This window comes from Eublepharis macularius, chromosome 2 (assembly GCF_028583425.1).
Source record: "Eublepharis macularius isolate TG4126 chromosome 2, MPM_Emac_v1.0, whole genome shotgun sequence".
In the NCBI taxonomy this organism is placed as follows: Eukaryota; Metazoa; Chordata; class Lepidosauria; order Squamata; family Eublepharidae; genus Eublepharis; species Eublepharis macularius.
In genome coordinates, this window is record NC_072791.1 from 98127930 (window position 1) to 98152438 (window position 24509).

A 24509-nucleotide genomic window follows, 5' to 3' on the forward strand; every position below is an offset into this window, starting at 1 on the left:
CAAGTATCGTCTGCTCCCTGCGCATTCCTCTTCCTATGACTGGAAAGATAGAAGAGAATACTACCTGAGCCCCCAATGCCTTCAACTGCCTTCCAAGAGCTTCATAATCCTCTTTAATTCTTGCGACAGTATTCACAGCCGTGTCATTCGTTCCCACATGAATCAGCACAAATGGGTACTTGTCAGCAGGCTTGATGAGTTTCAGCAGTTGGTCGGTAATATTCTGAATTCTGGCCCCCGGCAAGCAACACATCTCTCGGAATAGGGGTCTGGCCCTGAGACATGACGTTCCATACCCCTGAACAGAGAGTCCCCGACGACCACCACCTTGCGTTTTTTCCCACTTCCGTGTGGCCCCATGTCCTCTACACACCCTCTTCCAGGTCTTTGCGGTTCTCCTTCCACTCTCATCTCCGTCACCATCTCTAGCACTTCACAACGATTCTTGAGCTCAAGTGGTCTAGAGCGTCTTCTTCATTGACATCTTCAGGTTTGTACCGTAGATCTGAGAGGAGGCTCAGAAGGTAGATCGACTCTTTCTTCTTCTCCTTGACTTTCCTCTTCTTGGCTGTGCAGAGCCCCCAGGCTCTTGTCAATAAAATCCTCCCCTTCCTTGATCTCCTGAAGGGTGGTGATCCTATCCTCCAGGCGCTGAACTTTTTCTTCCAAAAGTCTGACCAGCTTACACTTCTAGCAAGTGAACTCTGTCTTCTCTTCTGGGAGGAAAACTAACATGGCACACTCCATGCAAGTGACTGTGAAGGGGGCTTCAGTAGACATAATTGCCTTCCAAATATACACCCAGAGTACTCTCAGCAGAGTTTCGGGTCCCTCAGGCAGATCCCCAGGCTAAGAGCCACAGGCCAAGAGCCCTTAGCTCTTGCCCTCTGGCGAGGAGGAGCCTTTTGTTTCAAAAGGTCACTTCCTGCAGAGCCCAGCAGAGCCCCAGGACATTAGGGAGCGGGGCTTGTAACCAAAAGCAACAGCAAACAACAGCAATTCACTGAGCCCCCAACAGCCCCACACAGAACTTAACCAGAACCACTCTCTAGCAAGCTACACAGAACCCACTCACCCTCAGCTTTTCACACAGTAGCTAGGAGAGGCAAAAGGCAGATGTAGAGATGTCCTCCATGGACATGTAGAATCATCTTGTTCTCATGCTGTCAACTTATTTGCTGCCTTGGAGAATGAAGGTCTCTGAGCAGAGAAACAATCCTAATACAAGGTCTATGGGGAACCTAGATTTTCTTTTCTGAAATTAATTTTTAAATTACATTCAAAATACATTTTTACTGTGATAGCCTTTGTAGCCTACCATGCTTGTGAAAATTCAGAAGTTAAACGAAGAGCTAAACAGAATTTTTTCCCTATAGTCAAGCATTGGTTCATCATATACTTCATTTTTCTTCCCTATAGTTAGCAGAAAATGCAAAAAAAAAAAAACCCAACCCTCACCCCTTTGTTTAGCATGTACAGGTCTCAAAAGTTCAGTTTTCTCTCTTTAGAATTTTCCATCCCCCATTTGATAATCATGTTATAAATTTTCTATGCTGTTTTCTTCTAATAGGCTCCAATGGCAGCTCATAAGGAAACAAAATATCCTGAAGGCTCAAGAAGTAAACATTTAACCAATGGAGCTGGAGTTTCTCAAGCACAATGGGGAAGAGCCTGGTAAGAGATTCCTTGTTATTAAATCTTTATGTGGTAACTATCTACTTTATAAAATTATCTGCTTTAAATACTGAAACATCATAAGGTGTCAGGCCATGATGATGCCCTAAATCTTTAATTCCCAATTTTAAAGGTATATGTAAGCCCATACATATAATCCAGAGCAAGTTAAGGCTTTGCTAAATGTATATAAGGTCAGTGGAATGGAGGCGGTAAGAAATATTCTTTTATGTACACTAGGGGTATTATTTTATGTGCACCAAAGTTAATCTGAGTGTAAGGAAATGAACACCCTCTCTAGTAGGATGTGGTGAAAATCCAGAGGCAAGAGCATATTAGGTTACTTCTTGAATACTTATGGACATCTATGTCCTTGCATAACTTAATGTGGAAACTGTAAAAATCAGAATTGGGTGTTGTCATGATAAGGATGTATATCTGCAGCCCTTTTAGATATCAAACTGGCCTGTGATTCACCTTTCAAATCCAGCCCTGGGAAAGCAGATCTCTTCTCAGGAAGGTGCAATAAATGTCTGGCAGGGCAGTATACTATTTGCTCTGACACCTCTCCTCAAGATGTTTGTTATAGCTGACATCCTGGGATAGATAAATGTATACTACTGTAGCCTTTTGGGTGCCATCATAAAAAAAGCTCCATGAGAGTTGTGACTAGGTTAGACCTTAGCCACAAAGGACTGGTTTTAACTTCCTGCGGAGAGAGGGCATTCTCTTCTCTGGGGTGAGGGTGTAAAAATGGCTGCTGCTTCTGTGTGTTGGTTCATCACTGATGGAGAAAGAGGATGCTAGAGGCCAGCTTGCCTTTATCTCCTACCTCTCCAAGCAACAAACATCCACCCAGTAAAGATGTTTCAGGTACCATTTGGTAACTCATAGTTAGATATTAGACTTTTTCCTTTTCTTTCTTTTATTAGCTGCTAAGCCTAGTGCACTGCTCTTCCTATATATCATTGTGCTCTCTGTATTTTATATTCTGCTGTCTTTCTTTGGTTAAGCCAAGCTGTGTCCAAGCCTCACTCATGAGCCTTCTGCTCAGCCATTTGCTAGAATTTTGAACATGCATAATGGTTCCCCAGTAGAGATGGGTACGAACTGGGAAAATGGCAGTTCATGGTTTGTGGTTCGTGAAAAGCAATAAACCACCATGAATTTGCCCAGTTTGCAAACTAGTTCATTCGGTTGGTGGTTTGTCACTTCTAGACGCCAGCAACCACAGCACTTTTCTAGCTGTTTGCATTTGCAAACAGCAAGAAAAGTTTCAAACTTCTCACCCCATTGCTTCTCACCCCACTGCACCCCTCCTCTCCCTCCTATCTAGTGAAAAAAGCAGGGCAGGAAGTTTGAAAGCAACACTTTTCTTGCCACTTGCAAGTGTCAAGAAAAGTGTTGCTTTTAAATGCCAGCCGCTTTTCAGCTAATGAGAGGGGGATCCCCCATCAGCTGAAAAAAGCTGACATCCTTTGAAAGCAGCTCCCATCAGCTGAAAAAAGCAGCAGGGCAATTGAAAGCAGCTACACTTTTCTTGCTGCAAGAAAAGTATTGCTGCTTTCAAACCCCTACAGCTTTTTTCAGCTGACACAAGGGAGATTCCCCTCCCATCAGCTGAAAAAAGCTGCTTTCAAATGCAGTTTTTTCAGCTGAGGGGAGGGGAAGAGGGACCCGTTCCCCTCAGCTGAAAAAAGTGATGGCGGCTGTTTGAAAGCAGCAACTGAAAACAGCAGCACTTTCCTTGCTGCTTTTTTCAGCTGATGGGTGATCCCCTTCCCATCAGCTGAAAAGTAGCCAGAGTTTGAAAGCAAAACTTTTCTTGCCATTTGCAAATGGCAAGAAAAGTTCTCTTTTGAGTTTCGGTAAACCTGAAGCAGGAAACCCGAGGGGAGTTCACACCTCTAGTGACAAACCAAAAGACGAACCAAATGAACTGGCCTAAAGTTCGGTTCGTCTGAAATGCGCTCTGACGATCTGCCAGTTCACAAACCACGAACCATTTTGGTTCGTATTTCAGTTCATGCCCATCTCTATTTACCAGTTTTTCAAATGGCTGGTGAGGGGTTACGTTTTTTCAGTTTGGGTGATGGTAGCTATCAAAGGAACCAAATACTGGGAGGAAGTGAAAGCCCATTCTCCAGTCATAATAGGCATCTATATATCAAACTCTATAATAATAATAATGGTCTCCCATTATTAAAATATACCATGGGCTCTCATTATTAAAACATTGTGGTAGCCCATTATTATCCCAGTTAAGGTTGGAAGATAGGATACTGGATCTTACAATGACTACTTCTCCATCTTGTTAGGTCTCCTACGAAGTCAACTTCATAGATCTGAGATCAGCACCAAACTGAACATGATGGCAGCAGGCCTACTACTTGAAATATAGGTCTGACTGCATAATGTGTAAAATGCACTGGTGGTGCATCTTCCCATTCACAGAGTGAAAAAATATATAGGTGAAGGGTGCTGACCTTTCCTGAATCACACTTTCCTTCCTATCTGTTACCCAAAAATCACTCTTCTTGGGCACTGATACTAGAAATGAGCTTAGCAGGAAGAAAAGGGACTGGGGAACGGGTCTGCAAGTAGGACTGAATCTGTCAGCTGCTTGCTGCTTTTGTGCTTTATGTTGGACACAGTGATCCAATGTTATGTAATAGTCACAAATCACTCTACAAACTGAAATGTATAGTCAATGCAACAATTCTGTAGATCTGCAATTCTTCTCTTTGTGCAGTAACCCCTCTGTGTCTCTATTTCAGGAAAGTTGACTGGTTTTCACTGTCGGCTGTCATTTTTCTACTCCTGTTTGCACCCTTCATTGTGTATTATCTAGTAATGTCATGTGATCAGTATAATTGCTCCTTAACTACCCCAGCCATTGAATTTCTCACTGGGAAAACTCACCTCTTGGATATCTGGAATAAGATGCCACCACTGACCTGGAAAGCTGCAAGCCTCTACATCTCTTGGGTAACTTTCCAGGTACGTATCTGAGGTTTCTTTGTTGAAATACAATAGTATATAAACAGTGAAGTCTCAGGTATTCATTCAAAATATAATCAGAAAGCAGCTTTTAAGGACTACAGTCAAACTTCATGCTTTAAAAAAAATCTTGAGAACATACCATGGTGATAAACCTGGCCATTTACCTCTTTCCAAACACAAAAAGCAAATTACTCAATCCTCCTGACAAAGTTCCATTGTAAGTCTAGACCATTCTTACTAGCCAATGGCACTTCTGTCTTTTTCTGTTTCTTCATGATCATCCTGTGGTAAGCAACAGAATGTTTCAATTATTTCTTCTTTATCCACCACCCCTTACTATGATAGGGCAGTTGGAAAGGGTGTTTATTGCCTTATTCCTCTAGGAACTGATCCAGAAAGATCAACTGGATGTATCTTTGCTGTTTATGTACTGCTAACTGGCTCTGAATGTGGCTTAAATTGAGAAGGGCTGATTCACATTGTCTTTTTAATGAAAAAAAGAAGAATCTGTAGCACTGTCCTAGGTTTTTTACGTTTGACATTCTCCGCTGTAGGGTGGAGGACCTACCTTTGGCATTTGGCGGAACCTCCTTGTTTCTTGCTTCTGATCAGGAAATATCCTGGTTGCTACTGCCATATGTCCTACCATAGCCCCAGTTTTCTTCCCTTGAAATGTTCTGCTTCTGAAACAGTTCCTTGTATTTAGCTGCTACTCTTGCCTCCATGAGACTCCCTGTTTCTACAGTTCTCTTTGTCAGATGCATCTGGCAGGGAGAGCTGTGGTTATCGAAGGCTTATACTACATAGGAATTGGATGCTTTTACTGCTGCAAACTAACACGGCAAACTGACTCCACACCAAAAGGAGATGTTTACATTTACTAGCAAAGGAATGTTTTGGTTGCCTCCCCGCTAATTGCATCTTGTCCCCTTCTGATATATGTCCCCTTCTCTCCCCTCTCCCTCCTCCTCTTCTGTATTTGACCAGTTTGTATCATGCATCTGACGAAGAGAACTTGATTCTCGAAAGCTTATGCTACAATAAAATTGGTTAGTCTTAAAGGTGCTACTGGACTCTTTTTGATCCTGTTTCTAGTGGAACTATTATTTTAATCTCATTCCCAAGTTAAGGGCAAAACATAGTATCCATGTTTCCACTGGTATTTTTGTTTTGATGTGTAGTTTTCTCCATTCAGTTATCTTTGTGGCTTCTGGACCAATGTCCCCACCCCACCCAGACATAGTACTACCATATGTCAAAAAACTGGCTTCTCTTAGTCTGTTTCTTGACTATTCTAAACATTGGCTCAGGCTTTGGGGCCCGGTAAGTCAACATAGGCACGAAATGGAAAAAGCCCAAAATGAGAGTTTCATGTTTCGTCGCAATCCATGAATCTCAAATCACGAAATTGACACGTTTTCCGAAATGATTCGTTAGTTTCGTGATTTGTCAGAACCTGGAGCATTTCAATGGCCCCCTTCATACATGGAGATGCCAAACTCACAGGGAGACTTCAGCTGGCTCTCCTCCACCCACCCTCCCAGTTTGCAGTATGTTGACCGGGAAGGTCAACGGGAAGGGTGGGAAGGGAAGTTCTGCCAGAGTGCATGATGGAAACGGGGACCAGGAGTTGCTGGATCAGAGGAGGGCAAAGGACCAGCCGTGGTGTGGAGCTGGGCTGGGAAGGTGGAGTGAGAGGTGGATGGCAGGCAGGGACAGTCCCAAGAGTTTGGGATGTGGGGGACGAACTGGATGTTTCTCCAAAACCCCGCCATTCATCCCAAGATGTGCCCTAAGGGATGCCCACCAGAGAGGGCATGTGGGTTCTCTCGGTGGCCACCCCTCCTCATGGATGCAGGAGGTGGTCTGCCTCCCTTCTGCCCCCCATGGGCAATGGGCTCGGGTGGGAGTGGCCCACAACCCCTTGTGCCCTAAGGGGCAGCCCCCAAATATGGCATGTGGGTTCTCTTGGTGGCTGCCCCTTCTCGCGGGCCTGGGAGGCTATCAGTGGAGCCAACTGCCTCCCTTTCCTCCCCGTGGGCAATGGGCTCAGGGTGGGGGTGGACAACACCCCCTTCTACCCTAAGCAGTGGCCCCCAAATACGGCATGTGGGTTCTCTTGGTGGCCGCCTCTCCTTGCGGGCCTGGGAGGCGGTCAGCAGAGCTGACTGCCTCCCTTCTGCCCGCCCCCCCCCCGTGGGCAACGGGTTTAGGGTGAGGGTGGCCCACACCTCCTTGTGCCCTAAGGGGCACCCACCATATTATGCCTGCTGGATATGGTGGCAGTGACGGATGCTTCCCCCTCTTTGGCGGGAGATCCAGAGGAGTTAGCTGTGTTAGTCTGTAATCGCCGTACATGGCGGCAGGGAACGGATGGATGGACAGATGTCTTCCTCTCTTTGGGGGAGGTTACTCTAAGACTCACTCTTACGGGAAGCTGTCTCCCCCACCCACAGGCTTGGGGGATGGCCCGCAGTTCCCCCTTGGGCCCTAAGGGGCGCACACCACATCTAGCATGTGGGTTTTATAAGTCCCTCTCGGGGACGGCCAGTGACAAAACCCAGCAGCCAGATATGGCAGCACTGAATGAACAGAGATTGGGCGATGGTACTCTGATGGAATGGATGGACAGATGGACTCTTGCCTGCTGCCTGTCCACAGAACCCACCTTACGGACATGGTGGCACCTATGGATACCGTCCCACATTTGGGGGAGGAGAAGCATCGAGAATAGAAAAAATGCCCGGCCCTTGTTCTGAGAACTGGTGGTGGCTGTACTGCCAGCGCCAGGGTTTCTGGTGCCTGTGGCCATTCTTCTGTGCGCGCCCCCAGACTGCGTGATGACATCACGTGATGACATCATCACGCAGCAAAGCTGGGCCCATTAGCCAGCGGGTGGCTGGGGCGGTGCGAGGAGGCTGCCCGTGCTCTGCACATTGCCCCAGCCACCTGCCGTGCCTGGCCCGCGGCTGCTGCACCCAGCCGGGGGCGTGTGGCAGTGGTGGCGGTGGCGTGGAGCTAGCTGGCTGCAGCAGCAGCTACGGGCCAGGCACGCCAGCTCCGTGGTGCGCGCCTCTGCTCCCGGCACCCCCTCCGGTGCCCCCTCCGACCCCGCAGCGCCCGCCTCACTGCCTCAATGGTGGCACCAGCCCTGGGTGGCTGATGAGAACCCACCTGCTGGTCATGGCAGTACAGCATGGATGGACGGACGCCTCCCCCTTCGAGGAAAGAAACTACATGCCTTGGGGGGCTGTCCCCCTCATCCTGGGACATGCATGGGAGGGTGAGACGGATGGACGGATGCCTCCCCCTTTGTGGGAGGAAACTACATGCCCAGGGGGGCATCTCTCTCACCCTGGGATGTGCATGGGAGGGTGGGACAGACAGATGTACGCCTCCCCCTTGGGGGGAGGATATTCTAAATGCCTGGGGGGCGGTCTCCCTCACCCTGGGACGTGCATGAGAGGGAAGGACGGATTGACACCTCCCCCTTGGGGGGAGGATTATGACACCGCTGATCTCCTCTGCTCCTACTAGTCCACCCTGGGACAGGTCATCCCCTCGATCCACAGGCTGGACAGATGCCTATCCCTCTTTGGGGCTACCTCAGTACCTACCACAGCACACCACTGAAAGATTGTGACTCCCTCCCCCACAGAGAGAAAATGGCCTCCATCACAGACATGTGCACTGCGAGCCATCAGGCGAGGAACCTACTTAGCCAGGTGGTGGACCTGAGACTGCGAGAGGCCAAAACCACTATACAGATACTTTGCCGTAGACAGAACAGATGGATGGATGGATGCCTCCCCCTTGAGGGGAGGATATTCTAAATGCCGGAGGGATGTCTCCCTCACCCTGGGACATACATGGGAGGGTCGGATGGATGGACATCTCCCCCTTGGGGGGAGGAAACTACATGCCCAGGGGAGTTGTCTCCCTCACCCCAGGACATGCATGGGAGGGTGGGACGAACAGATGTCTCCCCCTTGGGGGAGGAAATTCTACATGCCCGGGGGGGGCATCTCCCTCACCCTGGGACATGCATGGGAAGGTGGGACGGATAGATGGACGCCTTCCCCTGGGACAGCCGAGGAACGTAACAGAATCATGCCCACCGGTCACACCTTTCCAAGCAGCACAGGTTCTCAAAATAGTGCTTCTGGTCTGCATGGAGACCACAGAATAGCACAGCTGAACTATGCCTGTCCCCCGTGCTGAGGAGTCATGTGGCAGCCAGAACCCACAGAACCCACCCTCCGGACATGGCGATACCAACGGATGCCCTCCACACCCTCTCAAGAGGAACCAGTGTTCAAAATAAGACTCCTTCTCCCGCCAGTAAAACCCACCAGTTGGAGTTGGTGGCATTGACGGATGCCTCCCGCTCTTTGGTTTGCAGCAGTACCTACCTCAGCACACAATTGAAACATTCACCCCTGTGAGGAGATATTTGACAGTGCTACTGACCAACTGACACGGCCTTCCCCCTCAAGGATTTGTGAGTGGCCCAGACATAGCCTGATGGTGGATCACTTTACTTTTGGTGCAGAAGGGACATAACCCACGGACCCCTTACAATTAAGGACAGGTGGTCCAAGAAAGAATATCAGTCCTGTGAGCTCTCGGGCAAGGATCCCTATATGCTTGGCCCTGGAGCCAGGTGGTGGCCCCAAGACTGGCGCCCAAGAGCACACAGACACCCTGCCATGCGAGATAGGTGTTCACAGGAAGAGTAAGGAGAAACACAAACAAAAGGTTGTTCTGTGTGAGTCTCCAGGGGAGGTGCCCACACACAGCTTGGCCCCAGAGCTAGGCAGTGGCCCCGAGACTGGCACCCAAACAGCGCACAAGGACAGGTGCTCAAAGCAAGAGTAAGGAGGAACACAAACAAAACGGTTGTCCTGTGATCCTCCTGGCGGAGGTGCCCACTCAGCTTTGACCCAGAGCCCCCCAACAAATCAGCAATAGAACTCAGACACCTTCCCATGCGGGAAAAGTGGCAGAAAACAAGAGTGAAGGAGTAAATAAAACAAAAAGAAGAGTGAGTGACTGAGCCCTCGCAACAGGAGTACAGGAGGACGCTTTTCCCTGGAGCTTGGTGGTAGGTGGGCGGACACACATCGATCTGGGGTGGCTCAGGGCCCAGAAAAGTCCAGGTCCAGGGAGGATTACCCAAGCAGGAGGAGGTTGACTTTAATAAAAGAAAACATATCCACCAGGTCAGGGTGCAGACGTGCGCAGCGGGGACGGAGAACGTCTCCCAGGTGGGAGAATACCCACTTGTTCTGAACACTGGCGGGAGGGAAGGAGAGGATGTTAGTGTCCATGATGGAGAAGTCCAGCCAGATGGCAGATTTTCATGTTCAGTACTCCACAGGGTTGGTGGGGGAGGCTCGGTGGTCTCGGCAAGGGACTCGCGCACCATGGCCCCCACCGAGTCCTCCGCCCTGACAGATGCACCAACCCTGCCGGTGTCAACTGCGCAGCCCACCGCAAATGACCAGAGGTCCCTGTTGGGAGGGCTCTCATGGCTGGGGACACCCGGCTTATTTACAGCCCCCCTCTTCTCCTCCTCCCCTGCAACCTCAACCCTCCATCCCGCTTTGTGTGCCTGATACCTGCACACCGCTCTGCACAGGACCTTCTTCCAGTCCTGCAGCTTGCCATCCCGCATGGCGATGCTGCCCTTTTTCCGGGGGTCACATATGCAGGCCAGTCTGTATGGCTGCTCCTGGCAGAGAGGATGCAAGCGGGCGGCTATGCCCACCTGCAACCTCCTGACCAAGTCCCTGACCCTGGGGACAAGATCTTATTCACCAGCTTGTCAACCAGCACCTGGTCCAGCCTGTAGATCAGGTGGATGACCTGTCCCAGGCTGGACTGATATGAGCATAGGAGCTCAGTGGTGTCCTTAAAAGGCTTAAGGACATGGACCATCTGGGAGAGGGCCAACCAGTCCGCATAGCTGATGCTGACCTCCTCTCCCTTCTGCATAATAGCTACGGACGACATGATATCCTGGACTGGGTTTTTTTGCTCCAACAGATGATTAACCATGTCATAGGTGGAGTTCCAGTGGGTGGGCATGTCCTAGTACAAGTAGTGCTCAGGATCGCCCCTTCCCCCTGCCTCTGGAGCAGCTCCAGTGAAGATTTCACACTTCAGGAGAAGTGTGAAGCCAGACACCGGCAGTTGTCCAGCAAGTCACACATTGACAATGTTGCCTGGACCCAGGTGGCCTTGACCTTGCTACCTAGCTCAAGAGCATCCACCATGATCAGATGCAGTTTATGCGCCAGGCAGACAAGTCCATCGAGGGACGCCTCTCTCAGGGCTGCCAGCATGTTGATTTCCGCATTGGTGACCATGATGCCATGGACAAAATCACTTCCAGGCACCCAGGGTGCCGAGGAGAGCGACAAGGATGATCAGGGGTCTGGAGACTGAGCCCTACGAGGAAAGGCTGAGGGCCTTGGGAATGTTTAGTTTGGAGAAGACGAGATTGAGGGGGAACATGATTGCTCTCTTTTAAATATTTGAAAGGCTGTCATTTGGAGGAGAGCAGGGAGCTGTTCCAGTTGGCAGCAGAGGGTAGGACCCGAAACAATGGGCTTAAATTACATGCACAAAGGTACCGGCTGGATATTAGGAAGAACTTTTTCACGGTCAGAGTAGTTCAAAAGTGGAATCAGCTGCCTAGGGAGGTGGTGAGCTCCCCCTCACTGGCAGTTTTCAAGAAGAGGCTGGATGAATATTTGTCAGAGATGCTTTAGGCTGATCCTGCACTGGGCAGGATTCTATTCCAGCTTCTTCCAGCTTTAGTGTAGCGGCACTTGTGGAAGACCTTTGTAAACCTAAGGACTTAGTGGTGTACCACTGTTTCTCCATCTTGTGTTTAACCTGCCTTGTGAGCCAGGTCTGAATATTCTGTAGTGTCTTGGAGATGTTTTTCTTTCTTAAGACCTTGTTATTAAACTTGGGAATGTGTTTGTTTTCACTTTAATCTTATGCAACCTGGTGTGGGAATTCTGGGGAGGACAGCATCACTCCCTCTGTTGGATGCTTACCACATTCACTGTTTATCAGTTGGACTTGGATGCAGCAGCATCAGCATCAGCATCAGTCCACATCTCTCATCAAGATCCAAAGAGGCATTACTCCTTTCCCAGGCCAAATATGCGTGAGCACACACACACACACACACAGCCATGTGAATCAAGTTCCCTAAAATCTATACAAGTCCCATGGAATAATCACCCATGGGACTTGTATAGATTTTAGGGAACTTGATTCACATGGCTGTGTGCGTACGCATATCCTGAATTAACTCTTCTGTGAATCTGATTTATTTTCTGTAGACTTTACTAGTTTACTTAAATCTATTTCCTTTCCAAAATTCTAGCAAAGGCTGAGCAGGAGGCTCATCATGAGTGAGGCTAGGACACAGCTTGACTTAACCAAAGAAAGATTGTTATTATATGGCAGAATATAAAATACAGAGAGCACAATGATATGTAAGAAGAGCAGTGCACTAGGCTTAGCAACTAATAAAAGAAAGAAAAGGAAGAAGTCTAATAGCTAACTATCCTTTGGAAGTTACCAAATAGTACCTGAAATATCCTTACTGGATGGATGTTTGTTGCTTGGAGAAGTAGGAGATAGAGGCAAGCTGGCCTCTCCATTGTGTTCATTGTTCTCCATATTGGAAGACCCATTGCCCTTTGGCAACAGTGCATTCAGCCACTGATGTTTACATAGGGAGAAACAATGCAGAGGGTTTATAATATTGTTACCACCAAGCAGATCACCACCACAGCAGCTATGTATGGCAGCATACCAGGTGCTCAAAAAAACTTTTCTCTTTGTACTGCATGGCTAGAAGTGCATAAACAAACAGTAGAGCACAATTTTGTTGATATACTGAGTTCTGCTTACTGAGTCATAAGCTGTACATCTCTAATGTACATCTCTAATGTATATAGGGGATAAATCTCTTCATGCACCTATTATCAGTAATCATTCCATTGAGTTCTCCAGTGTGGAACTTGTATGATTGCAGTATTCGTAGGTAACCTAATTCATTCATACAAAGTTGCTAGTCAGCTTCACAGCCTTTGATTTGCATAATTAATTTTGATATACACACTTGGAACTTGTGCAGGGGTGTATTTGGTTTCAACTCAAAGTTGAAATACCTGTTATGCAAATAATGTATTGTTAATATGATCTCTTCAACCAGTAACCCAAAACCATCCTCCTCCAGTATTCATAGGGGAGTATCTTCAAACCAGGGGTAAAATCAAAAAGAGTCCAGTAGCACCTTTAAGACTAACCAATTTTATTGTAGCATAAGCTTTCGAGAATCAAGTTCTCTTCGTCAGATGCATGATACAGAGACTGGTCAAATATAGAAGAGGAGGGAGGAGAAGGGGAGGAGAGAGAAGAGGCAATTAGGGGGGGAAAGGGGAGGAAAATGAGGCTTTCCATGCACAGGATGGAAAGATACTTCCCACTGACACAGCAATCTTTAAAAGGTCTACTCTGAAGTAAGCCCCATGTTATTCAATGGGGCTTACTTCCAGGAAAGTGACCTTCGAATTGCACTGTGAGTTGGTCCATTGGGCCTACTCTGACTGGCAGTGGATTTCAGAGACTCAACTAGAGATCATTCCAGGACTGCTACCAGAGGTCATTTTACCTGGGCATGCCAATGTCTGAACTTGGGGACCTGCATGCCAAGTTATGGCCCCTCTTTTGTAGTAAACATTTTTGGAACAGGAATTTGATTAAGCGTTGGACTAGCTCATTTTCAGAGCAAATGGATAGTGTTTATAACAAGCTGAAATAGTATATACAGCATATACATTTTGTGGCCCAAAACTGTAAATGTAAAGAAATTATGAATTGTTTGTTATTTCACAAAGTTGTGAAGAAATTTATTTCCTTTACCAGGAAATACACATGTTGTACAGTATTTGAACATGTAAAAATTATGCTTTTACCTATACAAAATAAAATAAAAAAATTGAAAGGGCAAAACTGGTCAAAAGTAGTTTGAAAACAAAAAAAATCCCTGATGTTAATTTAGATATGATTGAATGTAGTTAGCACTGAAAATGATATTTCATTCTTTAAAGATTTTCTCGCATTAACATGGTTAGTATAAAGTCTGATCAGGTTAGGAATTATTGTTACATTAATATTGATTGATCGATTACATTTATAGCCTGCCCTCCATGCGAACGGGCTCAGGGCAGGTTACAACAATAGATAATTACAGAGTTAAACAGATAAAACAGTAAAACAATAAAATCACATCTTAATATAGCAGCATACATTTCAGGATCCCAGATAGGGTGCCATTCCCCTTTTCCTGCACACCATACACATGGGGAAAGAGGGCAGGATTAGATTTTTCAACTGGTTATAGAAAGTTGACTACCAAGCCCAGTCACAACTTGTAGATGCCTGGAAATAAGTTTTAGAGGCAATATTTATAATGTTTCAAACCACTAGTTGTCCATTCCTCATAACTACTTGATTGAATTGTCTATTAAGCAAATCTCTTTACCATAAAGCTCTTTGTATGTTCATAATTTCATTATATTACAGGCAATTTTGTACATGCTTCCTGACTTTTTCCACAAGTTAATTCCTCTCTATCGAGGAGGATTACAAGGAGGTGCAGTGACGCCTGCTGGTAAGATCATTCTTCACTATAGTTACTTCACAACTATTTCTATCATTACTAAGGCCCACATTTGACATAAGGCTAGAAGTTCTGTAAATACAGCTCTCAGTGATTTTTTTTTAAAAAGCAAGCATGTTAGGTCTGATTAGAATCACAATTAGTACATGATGGGTGAGTTAAACACATGTGCTATTTTTGCAACATAGGTACTGTCATGCCTCAGGTAGCGTGAGCCACCTTACGCTGCCACCACTCTGGGATTTAGGGTCCCTTGGGAAGGCCCAGAGTACTCTCCCAACCCTTCTGACCTCTGTAGCTTGACCAATAAACAGGCATGAGGACTGGCAGAGTAACAACAAACAAAAGAGTTTATTTACAAGGAGGTCAGTTAATCAAACAACAAGCAAACAAGGTGCCTTAGCAACAATAGATGGGTGAAAGTAAAATAAACAAAAGGCCCTAGCGCAACAGAACTCACTGTCCCTCTGTCTGCCAGGCCTGTCTTCTCACCCTACCTGGATGAGGGCCTCTCTCCTTAGCAGAAACCCCCTCTAACCTGCTCCCTGGGAGAAAGAACCCAGGCTTTTTTCCTCCCAGACTTATATAGCACCAGCCCCCTGTATTCTGGTTGGCCAAAAAGGGCGCCAAAATGGCCCAGGGGCTTCTGGGAATTGTAGGTAGGCAGATCATGAGAGGGAGGGCAGGAAGGGTTACATCAGTGCTTAGTTCTTGTGGCCTCTTCTTACTTGCCCAGGGTAAGGCTGATCGCAACCTTGGAGTCAGGTAGCAATTTTCCCCAGGCCAGTTTGGCTAGGGTTCTTGATGGAGTTTTGCCATCTTCTGGGCATGGAGTAAGGGTCACTGAGTGGGGGTGGGGAGGTATTTGGGAATTTCCTGCATTTTGCAGGGGGTGGACTAGATGACTCTAGAGGCACCTTCTAACCCTGTGATTCTATGATACACCTTAATCTCCTAGGCAAGCTTAAGTTCAGGTAGCTGCATTCACTCGTTAGCACTTGCAACAAATGATTCTCCCTCTACTGCCTCTGTGACTTAATCCTGTGTAGACTTAATCCTGTGATAATGGTGGATGTAATATAACAACAACAACAACAACAGTTCCTTTGTATACCACTCTTCTGGACAGTTGAGTGCCCACTTAGAGCACTGAGTAAAGTCAGCATTATTATCCCCACAAGACAGCTGGAGAGCTGGGGATGAGAGGAGTGGCTTACCCAAGGCCAACTGGTGAGTTCATGGCAGTAGTAAAATTCACACCAGCAAAGTGCTGCATTGCAGTCCAACTACTTAACCACTTTGCTATACCAGTTCAATGATAACAGTAATAAATAAACTAAAAACCTGAGTACAAGTTGCTCGTGTTGCACTCCTGGGATGAATCATGAGGGTGACACTCTTTGTTTGCGTCACGTTACTGGTGAGTGGATCAAAGATAAATCTTTGCCTCTCTACTCCTTCCCCGCTGAACTTCCTTGCTTCTTTGCATGGAGATCTTCCTCTTTTCCAAAAACCAAACAGAGAGATAAAAGTGTACAAGTATCTTCAAAATCAAAGGAAGGTATGTTTGCTTCCTATTTCTCATTTGGTATCTTTGCTGTACTGATCCATGTAACTTTTGCCTTCCAGGTATTATACTCAACTATGAGATCAATGGACTTCAAGCATGGCTTATTACACATGCACTGTGGTTTGCAAATGCTTACCATTTCCACTGGTTCTCACCCACTATTGTTTTTGACAATTGGATTCCACTCCTATGGTGTGCAAATATTCTGGGCTATGTGGTATCTATATTTGTAATGATGAAAGCCTACTGGTTCCCCACTAACTCAAAAGACTGGTATGTTGTCATTGTTTATATAATAGAACAAACATCTTATATGATGTGCTCTGCATTTTTATCTGCACTGGTAAACAAAGTAACTTTTGTTTGCCTCAAGCTGTTTTGCACCTTTCTTTTGTTAACTTAATAGAGTTGTAAAAGTGATCTTAAAATTTTTGTCTTTTTTATGTTCCATTTTAGCAAATTCACTGGTAACTTCTTCTATGACTTCATGATGGGGGTTGAATTTAATCCTCGTTTAGGAAAGTGGTTTGACTTCAAACTGTTTTTCAATGGTCGCCCAGGCATTGTAGCATGGACTATTATTAACCTCTCCTATGCAGCTAAACAAAAGGAATTGTATGGTCAAATAACGAATTCTATGATTCTCGTGAATGTCCTACAGGTAAGCACAAGCATTAAAATTTAGGTTAACTTAAAAATTGGAACTAAAAGAAAATACTCTGTTACAGTAAAAACAGAAAATACTCTGTTACAGTAAAAACATCTCATAGTATAATCGTCTGAGTTTTGATTTTAATATGGCTATAAAGTGGGTTGTGGTTTATAGACAAAATCTATGCAGACTTTGAGGGGGAGTTGATAATATACATACATAGTGCCTCTCGAGATTAAAACAAGGTTGGGAAGTGCAAATCTTTCCCCCAGCCATTCTCACTGTGTGATGCGAGTCTGCCGTATTTAAGTAGGAGTCACCAAATAGCTTTCTCGTAGACTAGTGATTCTTAACTTTATGAGCAATACAATTCCTTGAGATAGCCATTACCAACTCCTCTTTATAAATGACAAGTACAGAAAAAAGAAAATTGAAACAGAACCACAAAATTTTCATCATTTGTTCGGTCTACTGGTTAATAAAAATATAGCATTCACTTAGCTGAACAAAGTTCAGTTTCTGATCAAGCACGTGAAAAAGCAGATGGAAGTATCGTGTGATGACAGAAATTTAGTCTTGGTGACCTGTCAGATATGAGTCTTTGTCACAGCTAGAGTACATTGCAGGTCATGAGTAAGGGCAAATTTATTCCTTGCCTTGGTTTTAATGGCAACTGTTCTAGAAAAACAGTTTCTGAACAATATGTTGTGGTAAAGGGGATGAAGACTTGGAGAGCTCTCTACCAAAGAGAACTGGATATTCACCACCCACTTTTAATCAGAATATTACCAGGTCAGAATCATGCTTTTTGCAAAGCAAGGGATTCTACTTTCATTGTAATATTCTCATCTTTGATGACTAAATCCTACATTGAAAAAGGTTTCACAGTCCATGTATTTCTCTCACAGTATTCCAGGCAAGGAAAATAGCTGCTCACAGAGTCTGTCATGGGAAATAAGTGCTGAGTAATATCATCAGCAAATGAATATTGTTCTTTGGTTGTGTTGTGTAGCTTGCAAAGGAAGTTGGCAATCTTGTCTTGAGCCTAAAAGAATGTCCACCAAATTTCCTTGTAGTGATAGGTTCAACTGATTAATTCAAAAGCTGATACATATCCAATGTACATTATGTCATATTCTCATTAAATTCTTGCTCTTTACCACTTCTCCCCCTTTCGAGAAGCATGGTGATTTCTTCTCAGTTCTAACATAAAGTTTAAGAGTTTCCCTCATGACAACTAGTGGATCTGTGTGAAAAAAGGAGTAACTAAGTTTGGTTCTAATCTCATCACACTGCTAGTGGCAGTGCCTAAAATATGATTAACAAGTTTGGCAACTTCAAAACAGACATTGGTGAGGCCAAACAAAATGTCTTCATAGCTGAAACATATTGAAGAAGTATACAGTGGGAATATGGCCTGGGGAAAACCTGCATCACAAAGACTGGGAACTCGGAACAGGTAGATGGGGCCCCATCAGTGCATATGCCAACTAACTATGCCTGCCTCAGCATCTTGTGTGCAACCAAACTTTCTGGTATTCTGAACACATAATTTTTGGTAATTGAGGTCACTTTTCAGATACCAAGCATATGCAAGCAATTGTGCACAGCAGGCAATGCCTGTAGATTCAGCCAACTGAAGCACACAGCATGGGTTTGCTTTAATTTCTTCAACTTCAAAATGACTCTCATAATGTTGTCTGAAAGTAAGATCAAGCTCATCTTTCTCACTTTTGCTCCCCAAGGGCAAATGTCACTGCTTCTAATAGACATGACTTGATCAGATTCTCTCCTATAGTATAGGACTTCCTGCATTCAGCAACATGGAGAGGCATGTGATAAGAGGCTTCAAGGATGGCTCCAGAAAGCAGTTATTTTTCAATTATTCAGTACCTTTTCCTGCAAACTCTGTGTGACTTTATGAGATGTGATCCTTTAACTTGCTGGGTTTCATGCTTCCTCAGGTTAAGGGATTGTATTACAAAGAACATTCTGAGGCTTTTGAATGGACTGGGCAGCAATGATTGTTGAAACCCCATTGTAAAAACACTTCTTTGTATATCAGTTGTTTTCCTGAAGCCATGGGTGCTTGTTCTTACAGCAGTTTTATGCCAATTCCCAACCCCCTTCTCAGATTAAGACAACATCTTATGCACCCATGCCCAAGAATTAAACTGAGCCTATCCATTAGCTCACAAAAGAAAAAAGGAGGGAGAAGGAATCAACAAGTAATGGACATGAATGTTTTAGCAGCATCTGTGCTAACCACCTTGGTACACTGCAACAAAGAAGGCATCTGCTGCCTACTATATACATTCCACTGAGTCCTAAAACTTGCCTTTGCCTTTAACATTTTGAATAGTTTATAATAGAGACCAACACTATCTAGCAACACTTCCACATAGCAGCTTGGTGAGGAAAAGCTTGGTTGCCCAATAGGCCTATCCATAGTAGAGGGGGAAAACCTTCAAATGGAAGAGGAGGAGGAGATAATAATGATAGCACACATGGTTAATAACTTATGAATAACTTTATTTAATTAGCCTGTTTACACCCTCCTCCAAGGCTTAATTTCACCTAAGTTAAGAATCCTGAATTTAAAGCAATTTAAGTCCATTAGTCCCAAGAGGACAATATTAGATCATATACCATCTATGATTAACTTTGATAATCAAACAATCTTTTCTTTTCAGGCTCTATATGTCTTAGACTTTTTCTGGAATGAAACTTGGTATTTGAAAACTATTGACATCTGCCATGATCATTTTGGATGGTACCTAGGCTGGGGAGACTGTGTTTGGCTTCCTTATACCTATACCCTGCAGGTATTGTTTTATTCACAATACAAGATACCATAAGTCTTAAAAACAATAATTATAATAATGGACCTGTAGTTTATAGTAAAGGTGGACAGTTTTGGATATATGCCATCATTCATAAGATTCCAGATCAGTTAAATATTTTAAGTGCAGTTGATAATTCTCTAAACTACCTGGTGAGGCAGAGTGGGGAATGTAGATACCTGTGGTTTATTAATGTGCACAAGAAGATATTTATCATAACAAGTAGTGTCTACAACTCTCTGACAGAAAAAATATTCAATTTCTAGTTTGGAGTATTTAAAAAAAATGATTCTAGTTAAATTAAATGTATTATTTATGGGCTTTCTCTCTTCCTCTTCTCGTTAGGGATTATACTTGGTCTACCATCCTGTTCAGCTTTCCACAGGTAATGCAGTTGGAATTCTGCTATTGGGACTGGTGGGCTACTATTTCTTCAGAATAACCAATCATCAGAAAGATCTCTTCCGTCGCACTGATGGCAATTGTAAAATCTGGGGGACAAAGCCTAAATATGTTGAATGCTCTTATATGTCGGCTGATGGGACCAAACACTATACCAAGCTGCTGACTTCAGGATTTTGGGGAGTGGCCCGTCATTTTAACTATATAGGAGACTTACTGGGATCCCTGGCATACTGCCTGTCTTGTGGCTTCGACCACATCCTACCTTATTTCTACATTATTTACATGACTATTCTTCTGGTCCACCGCTGCATTAGGGACGAACACAGATGCTCCAACAAGTATGGCAAAGACTGGAAGCGGTATTGTGATGCAGTACCTTATCGGCTATTTCCAGGTTTTTTTTAAATTCATAACCTTGGTTGTTGGTCTTAAAGAATATGTTTGGATGGACACACACACACACTTTTTTTTTCAACACAACAAGTTTTGGGAGCCTCCAGAGTATGACATCCACAATACTGTTTGGCTATTTAATGGGACAGGATCCAGATCCCAAGACTGTTGTGCCTCTAAGATATTTTTTTTAAGTGTGAGGGGTGCTTTTGTTATAACACAAAACCCCTACTAATTGAAGATCAGTGGAGAAATCTTTATAATACATATGGTTCCACCACTCACTGAAACTTCTCTTCCTTCAGCCCTAGTGTAGTGAACAGAAGCTATGCCCAAGCTAAACTGGTTTTTCATAATTTTCACACTAGTTTGGACAATGGTGATTCCTTGTGATTTGTCATGAGGATAATAACACACTTTGTAAACTGCTCTGAGTGTGACATTAAATTGTTCTGAACAGAGGTATATAAATCGAATATTATTATTACTGACTTGAATTTGTGTAAATGAACACAATTAATTTCATGTTATTACGAGATGCTGTGGTCCTTAGTGTGGCATATTTTAGTTGAAGCAGATATCCCTGAGGTTCCATTACAAAGAAACACAATACTTATGAAGCAAACAGGCAGCAGGATTACTACTACTGATTTTACTTATTCTTGCTTTCTATGGAAAATGCTTTTGGGGAGCAGCATACTGAGATACTGCCCTCAGTTACTAGCCTGTACTTGTGTCCTCTGTCTTAGCTATTTACTACTTGTCACTTTTGTATGCACAGGTCCTCTTTCACACAAATACCTTCATATATTTTAAATGAGGATGGTAGCACTTCTGTCTAGCTTTTAAAAAAATATATTGATGTGACCATTCTCAACAGAAAATTTATACATTGGTATACGTAAGCATTGATCTTTCTGTAGAAAAATGTAACTTAAACTGTGATTGAAAAAGAACCAATTGCAAAAATGGAAACTGAAGATCAGTGTAAGATAGCAGTGGCCTGACAGCTGCCTTCAAGTGGGTCTTGTATACAGTACTTCAATTTTTGTGTGTGTTAGCTAACAGGTTTTATATAGTATGTTAAAGACCATTACATACAGGATGTAAATAGTTTACCATTCTGAAAACAAGGTTCCTGGTTTACTAGAAATCGCCTAAATTAATCTGCTTATGCAGTTTTTTCTTAAGATGCCTCTTGTGTCAAGAACTTTACACAGCTCAGCCTTGGGGAAAACTAGCTGGGATCTGAGATAGTGGGCATCAAGAGCAAATATTTTCTATTCATCGAACAGGCTGTTACAACTGGATTGGATCTAAAGGAAATTACATCTGCTTCAGATACAACTCTGGGCTATATGTGATCCTGAGAGCTAGCTGTACACAAGGGGGAAATACATATATTTAAGAAGTTAAATTAATAAACCAGCCACCTTGTAACATACGTTAGCCAACTTTGATTAAAGTTAAAACTGTAATGTTTTGTGTTCACTTTGAAAGCAGTAGGATGAAATGGAGTATTCATAACACCAAAGATGGAACAAGGAAGGGTGCAAATGCAGTTCATGCAGCTGTCAACTGGTTCGTCCAATTTTATCTGAGATCATGTTTTGTAAAAAAATAAAACACAATCTGCCTTCATAAATGGACTTGTATTTATTGTATTATCATTAGAATTAAGGTAACTCACCAGATTGCTATTTGTTGAAGTAGTTTTAAAGGAAGAAGGGACACAAACACAAGGAAAATTATATAAAACTACATTCTGTATTCAAGAATAGACTAGAATAGATTGGAAAATTGTTGACATTCACAGAACTTAGGCATGCTTTTATTTAGAGAAATGATACTTTTATCAGAGCATCTTCAGTTGGAACAGTGTGAGGAAATGGTTTGCATCTTCAAAGATTATCTTCTTCACAACAAGCCTTAATACAGTAAAAGCATTTCTTTATGCCTTGTTAATACTGCAAGTTAATGCTAGAATTCAGGGTAACTGGCTTCTGGACATTATTCCTAGGTAGAGGAAATGGTTATTTGAGTTGACTTTCCCATGAAACTGGAAAATTCTTTAAAGGGCCTCTTAAAATGTACTTACTTTTCCATTTATATATGTTGCTGTTTCTGGTCAAATAACCCTTTACCACGGGATCTCTCATTTGCCCATTTATTCCCTTTGTGAAAGAAGCATTTGTGACATTCCCATTGTGACGGGAATTTTAGTGGAAAATACTATGAAAACAGAAGGTCTAAGATTTTTTGCCTTCACTTTAGTAATCAGTAAAAGACTTGAAAAATTTGTAGTACTTTATACTAGAGTTGGTTGGGCTTTTTTATGTATGGCTATTTTAATGCCATTTGCAATAGCAAATGTTAGCTTATTTAAACTGGGACAGCTATTTTACATTTTAAAAGTTTTCAGAGCCAGCTTGCAAGACCACTTTGAAATCTGGAAGGGTAGTTGGGCTAGACTAAATGGCAACATTGTCAATTGTCTGGGCATTTCACCACTAGCCCAGTTCTTGATTTAGCATATTGTTGTAGATGCCATGGACTGTTGTTTTCATACACTGAATTGTGAGTGGCCTCTTTAAAAAGTGATTGAGTCAGACCTCTGTGTCAGACCATGTTTTTGAATGCATTGTATTCACAGCAAGCATAGGTTGGGAGGTTTGGAGAGCCATTTCTTCTTCTAGAGGAGTTAGCCGTGTTAGTCTGTAGTAGCAAAATCAAAAAGAGTCCAGTAGCACCTTTAAGACTAACCAATTTCATTTTATTGTAGCATAAGCTTTCGAGAATCAAGTTCTCTTCATCAGATGCCTGATCAGAACTTCATCAGATCCTGATCCGATTCTTCTTCTGTTACTCACCCAACCAGCTGCTCCAGAAAACAAAGGGCTTTCCCACTTGCAGCTTCTTGTGTTACATCTGGAATAGAGTATTTCCTGAACACTTACATCTGGAATAGGGCATTTCCTGAACACTAGTGTATATACATAAAGAGTCCAGTAGCACCTTTAAGACTAACCAACTTTATTGTAGCATAAGCTTTCGAGAATCACAGTTCTCTTTGTCAGATGCATGGAGGGCAAGAAGAAACTGGTCAGATATATAGGTGGAGAGGGGAGGGTGGAGTAGATGCAAACAGAAACTTCTGTTTGCATCTACTCCGCCCTCCCCTCTCCACCTATATATCTGACCAGTTTCTTCTTGCCCTCCATGCATCTGACGAAGAGAACGGTGATTCTCAAAAGCTTATGCTACAATAAAGTTGGTTAGTCTTAAAGGTGCTACTGGACTCTTTTTGATTTTGCTACTACAGATTAACACGGCTAACTCCTCTGCATCTATGACAGTGTTTATACATGGTACTCTTTCCATGCCAGCCCATTTTCAGCTTTATTAGAACCAATCCCATTAAGCTATGTAATAGCCTTGAAAACTAATGAACAAAAACAGCTCTTTTGAAATCACCTTACATTAAATATACATTCCTGAAATATGGTGTCAGCAAAAAACGCTCTAACCTAGCCTCTACACTCCCAATCCAATCCTAGCCATTTAATCGTGTCCGATCCTTGGCTACTCTGTAGATCGTATCCCTCCAGGCCTTTCTGTCTCTGACTGCTTCTTTCAATTCCTTCATGTTCAGTCCAGTGTCTTTCATGATGGTATCCAGCCAGCGGGTTTTTGGTCTTTCTCTCTTCCTCATTCCACTCACCATTCCTAGCATCATTGATGTTTCTAGTGAGTTGGCCCGCATTACGTGCCCGAAATAGCTGAGCTTCAGCCTCTACACTACACTTTTGTAAATAAACAATTTTTCACATTGTAACACTTGAACAAACCTGGAGAATGTACACAATAGGCTCAACCAAGCCAAATTTGGCTGCTATATGTTCTATTGAATTCAACTGAAAAGATTGTGCTTCTCAGACTGTGGCTTGTATACAGCCACATTCACAAGATCAGAAACCAAAACCACAAGACGACTGTATGCTCTGTGTGCCACCCTACCAAACACATACAGTAATATAAAACTGTAACCATCGCTGTATCCACAACTTTCCAAGCCCTTTACTTCTGTCTCTCGCACAGAGCTTGTAGCTCACCATTCTCGAGCCCCTCTGGCTGGCAGTGAATGTTTCATGGTGGGAACCACCTGTCACCAAGAAGCTTCAGTGAGTAGAAAGGGCAACATTGGGGTACCGTACTCAGAAGAGACCAGGGGGCTCTCAAGCCAATGAATATCACTGA

The 24509-nt window shown here is 43.8% G+C and overlaps 1 protein-coding gene across 1 annotated transcript in view; it reads left to right on the forward strand.

The window, feature by feature from the left end:
- DHCR7 (7-dehydrocholesterol reductase) overlaps positions 1 to 21897 on the forward strand; it is a 38847-nt gene extending 16950 nt beyond the window's left edge. Inside the window, exons 2-8 of the mRNA XM_054971292.1 lie at positions 1571 to 1674; positions 4452 to 4674; positions 14293 to 14380; positions 16019 to 16232; positions 16416 to 16620; positions 19305 to 19436; positions 19800 to 21897. Coding sequence (XP_054827267.1) covers positions 1577 to 1674; positions 4452 to 4674; positions 14293 to 14380; positions 16019 to 16232; positions 16416 to 16620; positions 19305 to 19436; positions 19800 to 20264 — 1425 coding nt within the window. The 5' untranslated portion in view covers positions 1571 to 1576 and the 3' untranslated portion in view covers positions 20265 to 21897. The remainder of the gene's footprint in view (positions 1 to 1570; positions 1675 to 4451; positions 4675 to 14292; positions 14381 to 16018; positions 16233 to 16415; positions 16621 to 19304; positions 19437 to 19799) is intronic.
- The last annotated feature ends 2612 nt before the right edge of the window (positions 21898 to 24509 follow it).